The sequence below is a fragment of the Gobio gobio genome (genome assembly GCF_949357685.1).
Source record: "Gobio gobio genome assembly, chromosome: 22".
NCBI classification, from domain to species: domain Eukaryota; kingdom Metazoa; phylum Chordata; class Actinopteri; order Cypriniformes; family Gobionidae; genus Gobio; species Gobio gobio.
In genome coordinates, this window is record NC_137118.1 from 13,254,762 (window position 1) to 13,268,810 (window position 14,049).

At 38.8% G+C, this 14,049-nt stretch overlaps 3 protein-coding genes across 10 annotated transcripts in view; all 3 read right to left on the minus strand.

Annotated features, from left to right (window-relative positions):
• The window catches only part of LOC307118589 (protocadherin gamma-C5-like), a gene marked incomplete at its 5' end in the record, with an annotated part of 138,416 nt that overhangs the window by 70,761 nt on the left and 53,606 nt on the right, over positions 1-14,049 (minus strand). The window contains one exon of one of the 8 annotated variants that reach the window (XM_079804249.1): positions 222-2,612. The exons of the other annotated variants lie outside the window; for them this stretch is intronic. Within the exon in view, the coding sequence (XP_079660375.1) occupies positions 222-2,612 (2,391 nt within the window). Of the gene's footprint in view, positions 1-221; positions 2,613-14,049 lie in introns of those variants that run through there. 8 annotated transcript variants of the gene reach the window in all.
• LOC307119108 (protocadherin gamma-A3-like) lies at positions 3,863-6,250 on the minus strand (the record flags this gene model as incomplete). The annotated part of the gene is made up of 1 exon (XM_079805187.1): positions 3,863-6,250. The coding sequence occupies one exon, from the start codon at positions 6,248-6,250 to the stop codon at positions 3,863-3,865; it is 2,388 nt and encodes a 795-aa protein (XP_079661313.1).
• On the minus strand, positions 7,230-13,034 carry LOC307119109 (protocadherin gamma-A3-like; the record flags this gene model as incomplete). Its single annotated transcript, XM_079805188.1, has 2 exons — positions 7,230-7,334; positions 10,674-13,034. 2 exons carry the CDS (start codon positions 13,032-13,034, stop codon positions 7,230-7,232), a joined length of 2,466 nt encoding a protein of 821 aa, XP_079661314.1.

A 14,049-nucleotide genomic window follows, 5' to 3' on the forward strand; every position in this document is an offset into this window, starting at 1 on the left:
TAATTATTTAATTTATGTTTTGTTTATTAATTTCAGAAAATTTACATTTCCATAACTAACGCACCACCTGTTACTCGTGAGTTCTCTGAGTAAGTCTATATTTATTTATGGTCTACTTTAAACTGAAAAGAAAATTATTTAAAAGCTGTTAGTCGTTGCATCACTTGTCTTTTCAGTTTAAACGAACAAAACAACTAATGGTCTAACCAAAACTTTCTTACCGATTCTGTAGACCCGAGACCGTCGATGGAGTTATTTTTCTTGATTGTATGCTGCATCGTCTCAGCGAAACTCGGGTCCATCACTAAAACACTCTGTCCACCGAGTGTAGCAAACTTACAGTCACTCTTCCTCGAGTCAGTCGTCATGCACACTTCATAATTATACCCGTGCGGCAGAGTTCCAGTGACTCCTGTGTCTGCGTAATGCGGTGGATAGTACGGAATAACAGGCAGACTGGACTGATAGAGGAAGCGAGATTGTCTCCATCTGTAGATCTTTACTGATATTATCACAACCACACAAGTGATGAATAGGAAAGAAACAGCGGCCAGTGCGAGAACTAAATAAAAAGTCAGGTTGTCGTTATATTGTTTTTCATGCGTAAAGTCTGTGAACTCTGACAGCACTTCAGGAAAACTGTCAGCCACAGCCACGTTAATGGAGACCACAGCTGAGCGAGAGGGCTGTCCGTTATCCTCCACAACAACAGTGAGTTTCTGTTTGACAGCATCTTTATCAGTCACTTGTCGCACAGTCTTTATTTCTCCATTCTGTAAGCCCACTTCAAACAGCGCTCTGTCTGTAGCTTTCTGTAGTTTATAGGAGAGCCAGGCATTCTGTCCAGAGTCCACATCAACAGCCACCACTTTAGTGACCAGATATCCAACATCTGCAGCACGAGGCACAATCTCAGCCACCACTGAACCGCCAGTCTGTACTGGATACAGAACCTGAGGAGCGTTGTCATTCTGATCTTGAATAGTAATTTTCACTGTCACGTTACTACTGAGCGGAGGAGAGCCTCCATCTTGCGCTTTCACCCGGAAGTGGAAATGTTTCAGTGTCTCATAGTCAAAAGATCTCATAGCTGTAATCAGTCCGCTGTCAGGTTGCACTGACACATATGATGAGACAGAGACTCCATTAACAGTGCTGTCTTCTAGAATATAAGAAACACGAGCATTCTGATTCCAATCAGCATCACTGGCTTTAACTGAAAATATAGAGAGACCAGGTGTGTTATTCTCCATCACACAGGCCTCATAGTTAGTTTTCTCAAAGACAGGAGCATTGTCGTTCACATCTGATATCTGCACACGGAGAGAGACACTGCTGGAGAGCGCGGGCACTCCCTCATCAGTACATATTACACTGATATTGTACTCAGATTCTCTCTCTCTGTCCAGTTCCTGCTCTGTTTGCAAGCTGAAGAAACTGCTAGAAGATGCAATAGCAAAGGGAATATTGTCATTTATGTAGCACTGAACCTGACCATTCAATCCGGAGTCAAGATCATTGACGTTTAACATTGCAACAACAATGCCAGGTCTAGACTCCTCGGATATTGAATTTGACATAGATACGATGTTTATGATTGGTTTGTTATCATTTATATCAGTAAGATCAATTATAACTTTACATGAATCAGACAGTCCTCCTTGGTCACGTGCTTGTATGTTTATTTGATAGCGATTTGCCTTTTCAAAGTCAGCTAAGCCTTTTAACGATATTTCCCCGCTTCTTGCATCAACCATGAATAAATCATTTACATCTCCAGTGCCCGACATGTAGTACGTTATAATCGCATTCGAACCTTCATCTGCGTCAGAAGCGCTGACGGACGTGATAACAGTGTCTTTAGGTGTATTTTCAGCAAGAGTGGCTTTGTACACCCTGTGATTGAACACAGGAGGATTGTCGTTAATGTCTAACACTGTAACATGTATCCGCACAGTACTGGTCAACTGAGGCTCTCCTCCATCCATTGCTGTTAACAACAAAGATAACTGATCTTTGTTTTCACGGTCTAGAGGCTTTTGTAAAACCATCTCCATGTTTCTGTCGCCATCCGTTTGACTTTGCAAACTCAATACAAAATGATCTGTCGGTTTAAGTGAATAGCTTAGATGACAATTAGATCCAACATCCAGATCAATCGCGTTTTCCAACATGAATCTTGCTCCGTTTACAGCTGACTCGCTTATTTCAAATGTAATCTCACCTTTTGGAAAACTCGGAGCGTTATCATTTATGTCGATAATTTCCACTGTGACATCGTACCATTCCATTGGATTTTCCAAAATCAACTGAAGATGTAATGCGCAAGGAGTCGTTTTAGCACAAAGAGCCTCGCGGTCTATTTTCTCCTCGGTGAGAAGAATCCCCCTCTCATTATTCAATCCGACGAACTCTGTGTTGTCTCCAGCAAATATGCGCGCTTTTCCTGATTTCAGTCTTTTTAAATCCAAACCCAAACCTTGGGAAATGTTTCCTACGATCGACCCCTTCGCCATTTCTTCTGGAATGGAGTAGCTGATCTGCCCTCTCACCGAGCATCGAAACAATATCATAAAAAACGCCGCAGCCAGCCACATTACAGAGCTGATCATTTTCCCCCTTTGTTCTGCAGATCCTGAAGATCGGTCAGTTCAAATACAAAATAAAGACGATATTTGTGAAAGTAAGACCCAGCATGAAATCTACTGTACGATGAGGATATCTATTCACAACATCCGAGAAAATTATTGTTCGAGTCATAAGGCTTTCGTTCGCTGTTCTCTGACATCACTGGTTTTTCAGGGTAGGTCTGAGAAATATAGAGCGACTGCGCTGCGTTGATCAACAGCGGCCCTGCGAGCCTTAACTTAGAATTACATTAATTTGTTTCTGATAAAATCACAGAAGAGCAGAACACCAGTTATTTGTCAAACTAAAAGTCTGGCAAACAAACAAACAATATATATATTTTTTTCTTTAGAACATTAATGCTTCCAAATCAGGGGTCACAAATTCAAACAGTTTTAATTTCCGGTATTAAAGTGGCTTTGATATATATATATATATATATATATATATATATATATATATATATATATATATATATATATATATATATATATATATATATATATATATATATATATATATATATATATATATATATATATATATATATATATATAAAAACTAAATGAAATTATTAATATTATTATTATTATTATTATTATTATTATTATGTTTTGTAAAATGATTTGACTAAACCCAAAGGTTAAAAAAAAGATAATCCCTGCCTTTGGCGCTGTCCAGTAAGTGGTGCTGAAGGCCATCTTAAACGACTAGCATACTGTTTAGCACTTTTGTAATGTCTTTGTGATTTGCCATCAAATACACCATAAGAGAACAAGTAATTTATGAGAATTTTTTTTTTAAAAGGGCGTCATCTTACCAATTCCGGGAGACTTTTCGTTCCATAAAGTTTTTTTTCCTTGATTGCGCGCTGCATCGTCTCAGTGAAACTAAAACACTAAAACACTCTATCCACCATCACTAAAACACTCTGTCCACCGAGTGTAGCAAACTTACAGTCACTCTTCCTCGAGTCAGTCGTCAATCACACATCATAATTATAGCAGTGTTTACTTAAGTGTTGTGATTTAATGCATGTATTGAGTGATTCAGTAATTATTATTTAATTTATATTTTGTTTATTAATTTCAGAAAAAAATCCATAACTAACGCACCACCTGTTACTCGTGACTTCTCTGAGTAAGTCAATATTTATTTATGGTCTACTTTAAACTGAAAAGAAAATTATTCAAAAACTGTATCACTTGTCTTTTCAGTTTAAACGAACAAACAACTAATGGTCTAACCAAAACTTTCTTACCGATTCTGTAGACCCGAGACCGTCGATGGAGTTATTTTTCTTGATTGTATGCTGCATCGTCTCAGCGAAACTCGGGTCCATCACTAAAATACTCTGTCCACCGAGTGTAGCAAACTTACAGTCACTCTTCCTCGAGTCAGTCGTCATGCACACTTCATAATTATACCCGTGCGGCAGAGTTCCAGTGACTCCTGTGTCTGCGTAATGCTGTGGATAGTACGGAATAACAGGCAGACTGGACTGATAGAGGAAGCGAGATTGTCTCCATCTGTAGATCTTTACTGATATTATCACAACCACACAAGTGATGAATAGGAAAGAAACAGCGGCCAGTGCGAGAACTAAATAAAAAGTCAGGTTGTCGTTATATTGTTTTTCATGCGTAAAGTCTGTGAACTCTGACAGCACTTCAGGAAAACTGTCAGCCACAGCCACGTTAATGGAGACCACAGCTGAGCGAGAGGGCTGTCCGTTATCCTCCACAACAACAGTGAGTTTCTGTTTGACAGCATCTTTATCAGTCACTTGTCGCACAGTTCTTATTTCTCCATTCTGTAAACCCACTTCAAACAGCGCTCTGTCTGTACTTTTCTGTAGTTTATAGGAGAGCCAGGCATTCTGTCCAGAGTCCACATCAACAGCCACCACTTTAGTGACGAGATATCCAACATCTGCAGCACGAGGCACAATCTCAGCCACCACTGAACCGCCAGTCTGTACTGGATACAGAACCTGAGGAGCGTTGTCATTCTGATCTTGGATTATAATGTCCAAAGTCACATTAGTACTGAGAGGTGGAGAGCCTCCATCTTGTGCTTTCACACAGACACGAACACTTTTCATTTGCTCATAGTCAAAACCGCGCAGCGCGTGTACCACTCCACTGTCAGCATTTACTGATATAAAAGAGTAAACGGGGGGTCCACCCACTGTAGTCTCATCTAGAAGATACGAAATACGAGCGTTCTGGTTCCAGTCATCATCTCGAGCACTCAGAGTAAATATGGACAAGCCAGGTGAATTATTTTCAGTAACATATGCAGAGTAAACACTCTTATGAAACCTGGGCGGATTGTCATTAACATCTGATACTTTCAGATTTAAAGTTTTCTGACTGGAAAGGGCAGGAGACCCTGAATCTGTAGCTGTGATTGTGATATTATAATCTGTCACACGTTCACGATCTAAAGCAGCATCAGTGACTAAAGTGTAATAATTCCGCAGTGAAGACTGAAGTTTGAATGGTGTGTTTCGATCAACTGTACAGTCAACGTGTCCATTGTCTCCTGCATCTAGATCTTTGACACTGACAATAGCGATAGTGGTTCCAACAGTTGCGTCTTCGGTCACTGGGCTTGAAAATGACATAACACTGATAACAGGTGCATTATCATTTACATCAATTAAATCAACTATGACTTTGGCTGCGTTTCCTAAACCACCCTGATCTTTGGCTTCTATGCTAATTTCATATTTCTTAGCTTTTTCATAGTCAAGCATTCCAGTTAGAGTGATAACACCTGTTTTTTCATCTATTTCAAAAACGTTATTTATGTTCCCTTTCAAATTAGCGAAACTGTATGAAATTAAACTATTTGTACCACTATCTGCATCACTAGCATTGACAGTTGTAATATAAGTTCCTTTCGGGGAATTTTCTGCTACTGTTTCTCTGTAAACTGACTGGTTAAAGACAGGTGCGTTGTCGTTTACATCTAATAGAGTGACTTCTATTTTCATATAACCAGATCTTTGAGGGTTTCCTCCGTCGACCGCTGTGAGAATGAGAGACAGTCGTGGATGCTGCTCTCTGTCTAGAGGCTTCTGAAGCACCATTTCAGCATATTTTACTCCATCGGGGCGCATATGTTGTTTCAGAATAAAATAATCATTAGGTGACATCATATAATTTTGAAGAGCATTCACACCTACATCAGGATCATCTGCGCTTCCCAGTAAGAAACGAGCTCCAGGCGCGGCTGATTCACTTATTTCAAGATTAATTTCATCCTTAGCAAATGTTGGCGAGTGATCATTTACATCCAATATTTCTACCGTAACATGATGTAGCTCCATTGGATTATCAAGTATCATTTCAAATGTGAAACTGCACGGAGTGGTTTCAGCGCAAAGCTGCTCTCGGTCAATTCTCTCCTTCACAACCAAAGTCCCTTTGTCTGTTTTCAGCTCTATGTATTCAGTGCTGTCGCCAGACACGATCCGAGCCCGACCCGAGCGCAATCGTTGAACATCCAGACCAAGATCATGAGCTATATTCCCGATAAGCGATCCTTTCTTCATTTCCTCTGGAACTGAGTAACGAATCTGTGCGTTTATGTTTGAGATCGAGCAAACGGCCATGATGAAAAAGACCCTCCATAGGAAAACACGATCCAATGGCTGTCCTCGCGATTGGTAACAACGAATTCTTCTACATATTGTAATCACAAACATTTTTATAAATCAAAGATTCAGACTACAGACTGAAGGTGATATTCGACAATCGAAATATCCGCAAAGTAATCCAGCCCGGCCGCTGTTAGTCAGTGTCTGTCTCCCTTCATCGAGTCTCTTTAGTCTCCTCCACAAGCTCCTAACCAGCATCAGCACAGCTCCACCAATCACAGGAGGTCAGATACATGCTTTTCTACAAATCAACAGCGGCCCTTAGAGTTGAGAACGAGAAACAACACTAATAAAAGCCATGAAGTTCATCAGAACTAGAATTAAATTCCGTCATTTGATCTCAACAGAAATAAAATAGAACTATAAGCAATCAAATAACGCTCCAACCTTCTCGCAAATTGAATCTTACTGTACATTGCACTACTTAAACATAATAATCAATCATGATCCCTTAGTTAGGGAAAATCATTTAGCATTCATTTTTAAAGTAAGATACTATATAAGTGTGAATTAACGGCAGTGCGACAAATCATGTTTTAAAAACAGAACAATAATCTTTAATATCAAATAAAGATTTTAAGGAAAACGTTTACAATAAAGCTAAATTCCTTCACATCATTTAATGCTTTAGGAATCATGAACTATCTATGAACAATATCTATAGAAATTATTAAATTAGTTTAATGTTATCACACATTATAATATATTAAGCAATTTTATAAAAAAACGTTTATGGACAAAAATGAATTAACAAAAAACAATAGTATACGTACATATTAACATTTAATAAATGATGTTATTCAATTATTGGTTCATGATAAAAGTAATGCATTAACTTATATGAACTAAACCTTATTGTATACAAACTTTAAATATTGTCTATACGTTTATTATTATATAGCCTTTATTTCATTGCTTTTTTTTAAATAACAGGTCATCTTACCATTTCAGGACACTCTTCGGGATTTTCTAAGAAGTTATTTTCTTTCATTGCGCGCTGCATCGTCTCAGTGAAACTCGGGTCCATCACTAAAACACTCTGTCCACCGAGTGTAGCAAACTTACAGTCGCTCTTCCTCGAGTCAGTCGTCATGCACACTTCATAATTATACCCGTGCGGCAGAGTTCCAGTGACTCCTGTGTCTGCGTAATGCGGTGGATAGTACGGAATAACAGGCAGACTGGACTGATAGAGGAAGCGAGATTGTCTCCATCTGTAGATCTTTACTGATATTATCACAACCACACAAGTGATGAATAGGAAAGAAACAGCGGCCAGTGCGAGAACTAAGTAAAAAGTCAGGTTGTCGTTATATTGTTTTTCATGCGTAAAGTCTGTGAACTCTGACAGCACTTCAGGAAAACTGTCAGCCACAGCCACGTTAATGGAGACCACAGCTGAGCGAGAGGGCTGTCCGTTATCCTCCACAACAACAGTAAGTTTCTGTTTGACAGCATCTTTATCAGTCACTTGTCGCACAGTTCTTATTTCTCCATTCTGTAAACCCACTTCAAACAGCGCTCTGTCTGTAGCTTTCTGTAGTTTATAGGAGAGCCAGGCATTCTGTCCAGAGTCCACATCAACAGCCACCACTTTAGTGACGAGATATCCAACATCTGCAGCACGAGGCACAATCTCAGCCACCACTGAACCGCCAGTCTGTACTGGATACAGAACCTGAGGAGCGTTGTCATTCTGATCTTGGATTATAATGTCCAAAGTCACATTAGTACTGAGAGGTGGAGAGCCTCCATCTTGTGCTTTCACACAGACACGAACACTTTTCATTTGCTCATAGTCAAAACCGCGCAGCGCGTGTACCACTCCACTGTCAGCATTTACTGATATAAAAGAGGAAACGGGGGATCCACCCACTGTAGTCTCATCTAGAAGATACGAAATACGAGCGTTCTGGTTCCAGTCATCGTCTCGAGCACTCAGAGTAAATATGGACAAACCAGGTGAATTATTTTCAGTAACATATGCAGAGTAAACACTCTTATGAAACCTGGGCGGATTGTCGTTAACATCTGATACTTTCAGATTTAAAGTTTTCTGACTGGAAAGGGCAGGAGACCCTGAATCTGTAGCTGTGATTGTGATATTATAATCTGTAACACGTTCACGATCTAAAGCAGCATCAGTGACTAAAGTGTAATAATTCCGCAGTGAAGACTGAAGTTTGAATGGTGTGTTTCGATCAACTGCACAGTCAACGTGTCCATTGTCTCCTGCATCCAAATCTTTGACACTGAAAATAGCGATAGTGGTTCCAACAGTTGCGTCTTCGGTCACTGGGCTTGAAAATGACATAACACTGATAACAGGTGCATTATCATTTACATCAATTAAATCAACTATTACTTTAGCAGAGTTTCCTAATCCACCCTGATCTTTGGCTTCTATGCCAATTTCGTATTTCTTATTTTTTTCATAGTCAAGCATTCCAGTTAGAGTGATAACACCTGTTTTTTCATCTATTTCAAAAACGTTGTTTATGTTTCCTTTCAAATTAGCGAAACTGAATGAAATCAAACTATACAATCCACTATCAGCATCACTAGCATTGACAGTTGTAATATAAGTTCCTTTGGGGGAATTTTCTTCAATTGTTGCTCTGTAAACTGACTGGTTAAAGACAGGTGCGTTGTCATTTGCATCTAGTACATTCACCTCTATGTTTATTTTCCCAGATCTTTGAGGGTTTCCTCCGTCGACCGCTGTGAGAATGAGAGACAGTCGTGGATGCTGCTCTCTGTCTAGAGGCTTTTGAAGCACCATTTCAGCATATTTTACTCCATCGGGACGCGAATGTTGTTTTAGAATAAAATGATCATTAGGTGACATCATGTAATTTTGGAGAGCATTCACACCTACATCAGGATCATCTGCGCTTCCCAGTAAGAAACGAGCTCCAGGTGTGGCCGATTCACTTATTTCAAGATTAATTTCATTTTTAGGAAATGTTGGCGAGTGATCATTTACATCCAATATTTCGACCGTGACATGATGTAGCTCCATTGGATTATCAAGTATTACTTCAAACGTGAAGCTGCACGGAGTGGTTTCAGCGCAAAGCTGCTCTCGGTCAATTCTCTCCTTCACAACCAAAATCCCTTTGTCTGTTTTCAGCTCTATGTATTCAGTGCTGTCGCCAGACACGATCCGAGCCCGACCCGAGCGCAATCTTTGAACATCCAGACCAAGATCATGAGCTATATTCCCGATAAGCGATCCTTTCTTCATTTCCTCTGGAACTGAGTAACGAATCTGTGCGTTTATGTTTGAGATCGAGCAAACGGCCATGGTGAAAAAGACCCTCCATAGGAAAACACGATCCAATGGCTGTCCTCGCGATTGGTAACAACGAATCCTTCTACATACTGTAATCACAAACATTTTTATAAATCAAATATTCAGACTACAGACTGAAGATTATGTTCAACAATCGAAATATCCGCAAAGTAATCCCGCCCGGCCGCTGTTAGTCAGTGTCTGTCTCCCTTCATCGAGTCTCTTTAGTCTCCTCCACAAGCTCCTAACCAGCATCAGCACAGCTCCACCAATCACAGGAGATCAGATACATGCTTTTCTACAAATCAACAGCGGCCCTTAGAGTTGAGAACGAGAAACAACACTAATAAAAGCCATGAAGTTAATCAGAACTAGAATTAAATTCCGGCATTTGAGCCCAACAAAAATAAATCAGAACTATATGACAACAGAACTATATAGGTTACATTCAAATAACCTTCCAACGTTCTCGTACATTTTAATACTGTACATTGCACAACTTAAATATAAGAAATCTATAATGCTATGTTAATAAATTCTAATTAATTTTGAAGTAAGATAGACCGCTAAGTGTGAATTAATGGCAGTGCTATAAATCATCTTTTTTAGAGACAGAACATAATCTTTCATTTCAAATAAAGATTTTAAGGCAACACTTTACAATGAGGCTCAAATCCTTTCACATAATTTAATGCTTTAGGAATCATGAACTAACAAAGAACAATATTATAGCAATTATTAAACTAGTTTAATGTTATTATCACGTAGTAATATATTTTGACATTTTATAAATTACGTATTATGAAGGAAAAAAAGATTTAACAATGAGCAATAGTGTTTATATATAAACATTTAATACATTCTATAAAATGTGAATTATTGGTTCATGATAAGTAATGCATTAACTTACGTTAACGAACTACATCTTATTATATACTAATTTTAAAAAGTGCAAATTATTTCTAATATTACAAACCACAATGTATTGTACACGAGTTAAATATTATATTCCATTTTGTTGTTTTCTTTAAAAAAAAAAAACAACAACATATATATATATATATATATTACAGGTCATCTTACCATTTCAGAACACTCGGGATTTTCTAAGCAGTTCTGTTCTTTCATTGCGCGCTGCATCGTCTCAGTGAAACTCGGATCCATCACTAAAACACTCTTTCCACCGAGTGTAGCAAACTTACAGTCACTCTTCCTCGAGTCAGTCGTCATGCACACTTCATAATTATACCCGTGCGGCAGAGTTCCAGTGACTCCTGTGTCTGCGTAATGCGGTGGATAGTACGGAATAACAGGCAGACTGGACTGATAGAGGAAGCGAGATTGTCTCCATCTGTAGATCTTTACTGATATTATCACAACCACACAAGTGATGAATAGGAAAGAAACAGCGGCCAGTGCGAGAACTAAGTAAAAAGTCAGGTTGTCGTTATATTGTTTTTCATGCGTAAAGTCTGTGAACTCTGACAGCACTTCAGGAAAACTGTCAGCCACAGCCACGTTAATGGAGACCACAGCTGAGCGAGAGGGCTGTCCGTTATCCTCCACAACAACAGTAAGTTTCTGTTTGACAGCATCTTTATCAGTCACTTGTCGCACAGTTCTTATTTCTCCATTCTGTAAACCCACTTCAAACAGCGCTCTGTCTGTAGCTTTCTGTAGTTTATAGGAGAGCCAGGCATTCTGTCCAGAGTCCACATCAACAGCCACCACTTTAGTGACGAGATATCCAACATCTGCAGCACGAGGCACAATCTCAGCCACCACTGAACCGCCAGTCTGTACTGGATACAGAACCTGAGGAGCGTTGTCATTCTGATCTTGGATTATAATGTCCAAAGTCACATTAGTACTGAGAGGTGGAGAGCCTCCATCTTGTGCTTTCACACAGACACGAACACTTTTCATTTGCTCATAGTCAAAACCGCGCAGCGCGTGTACCACTCCACTGTCAGCATTTACTGATATAAAAGAGGAAACGGGGGATCCACCCACTGTAGTCTCATCTAGAAGATACGAAATACGAGCGTTCTGGTTCCAGTCATCGTCTCGAGCACTCAGAGTAAATATGGACAAACCAGGTGAATTATTTTCAGTAACATATGCAGAGTAAACACTCTTATGAAACCTGGGCGGATTGTCGTTAACATCTGATACTTTCAGATTTAAAGTTTTCTGACTGGAAAGGGCAGGAGACCCTGAATCTGTAGCTGTGATTGTGATATTATAATCTGTAACACGTTCACGATCTAAAGCAGCATCAGTGACTAAAGTGTAATAATTCCGCAGTGAAGACTGAAGTTTGAATGGTGTGTTTCGATCAACTGCACAGTCAACGTGTCCATTGTCTCCTGCATCCAAATCTTTGACACTGAAAATAGCGATAGTGGTTCCAACAGTTGCGTCTTCGGTCACTGGGCTTGAAAATGACATAACACTGATAACAGGTGCATTATCATTTACATCAATTAAATCAACTATTACTTTAGCAGAGTTTCCTAATCCACCCTGATCTTTGGCTTCTATGCCAATTTCGTATTTCTTATTTTTTTCATAGTCAAGCATTCCAGTTAGAGTGATAACACCTGTTTTTTCATCTATTTCAAAAACGTTGTTTATGTTTCCTTTCAAATTAGCGAAACTGAATGAAATCAAACTATACAATCCACTATCAGCATCACTAGCATTGACAGTTGTAATATAAGTTCCTTTGGGGGAATTTTCTTCAATTGTTGCTCTGTAAACTGACTGGTTAAAGACAGGTGCGTTGTCATTTGCATCTAGTACATTCACCTCTATGTTTATTTTCCCAGATCTTTGAGGGTTTCCTCCGTCGACCGCTGTGAGAATGAGAGACAGTCGTGGATGCTGCTCTCTGTCTAGAGGCTTTTGAAGCACCATTTCAGCATATTTTACTCCATCGGGACGCGAATGTTGTTTTAGAATAAAATGATCATTAGGTGACATCATGTAATTTTGGAGAGCATTCACACCTACATCAGGATCATCTGCGCTTCCCAGTAAGAAACGAGCTCCAGGTGTGGCCGATTCACTTATTTCAAGATTAATTTCATTTTTAGGAAATGTTGGCGAGTGATCATTTACATCCAATATTTCGACCGTGACATGATGTAGCTCCATTGGATTATCAAGTATTACTTCAAACGTGAAGCTGCACGGAGTGGTTTCAGCGCAAAGCTGCTCTCGGTCAATTCTCTCCTTCACAACCAAAATCCCTTTGTCTGTTTTCAGCTCTATGTATTCAGTGCTGTCGCCAGACACGATCCGAGCCCGACCCGAGCGCAATCTTTGAACATCCAGACCAAGATCATGAGCTATATTCCCGATAAGCGATCCTTTCTTCATTTCCTCTGGAACTGAGTAACGAATCTGTGCGTTTATGTTTGAGATCGAGCAAACGGCCATGGTGAAAAAGACCCTCCATAGGAAAACACGATCCAATGGCTGTCCTCGCGATTGGTAACAACGAATCCTTCTACATACTGTAATCACAAACATTTTTATAAATCAAATATTCAGACTACAGACTGAAGATTATGTTCAACAATCGAAATATCCGCAAAGTAATCCCGCCCGGCCGCTGTTAGTCAGTGTCTGTCTCCCTTCATCGAGTCTCTTTAGTCTCCTCCACAAGCTCCTAACCAGCATCAGCACAGCTCCACCAATCACAGGAGATCAGATACATGCTTTTCTACAAATCAACAGCGGCCCTTAGAGTTGAGAACGAGAAACAACACTAATAAAAGCCATGAAGTTAATCAGAACTAGAATTAAATTCCGGCATTTGAGCCCAACAAAAATAAATCAGAACTATATGACAACAGAACTATATAGGTTACATTCAAATAACCTTCCAACGTTCTCGTACATTTTAATACTGTACATTGCACAACTTAAATATAAGAAATCTATAATGCTATGTTAATAAATTCTAATTAATTTTGAAGTAAGATAGACCGCTAAGTGTGAATTAATGGCAGTGCTATAAATCATCTTTTTTAGAGACAGAACATAATCTTTCATTTCAAATAAAGATTTTAAGGCAACACTTTACAATGAGGCTCAAATCCTTTCACATAATTTAATGCTTTAGGAATCATGAACTAACAAAGAACAATATTATAGCAATTATTAAACTAGTTTAATGTTATTATCACGTAGTAATATATTTTGACATTTTATAAATTACGTATTATGAAGGAAAAAAAGATTTAACAATGAGCAATAGTGTTTATATATAAACATTTAATACATTCTATAAAATGTGAATTATTGGTTCATGATAAGTAATGCATTAACTTACGTTAACGAACTACATCTTATTATATACTAATTTTAAAAAGTGCAAATTATTTCTAATATTACAAACCACAATGTATTGTACACGAGTTAAATATTATATTCCATTTTGTTGTTTTCT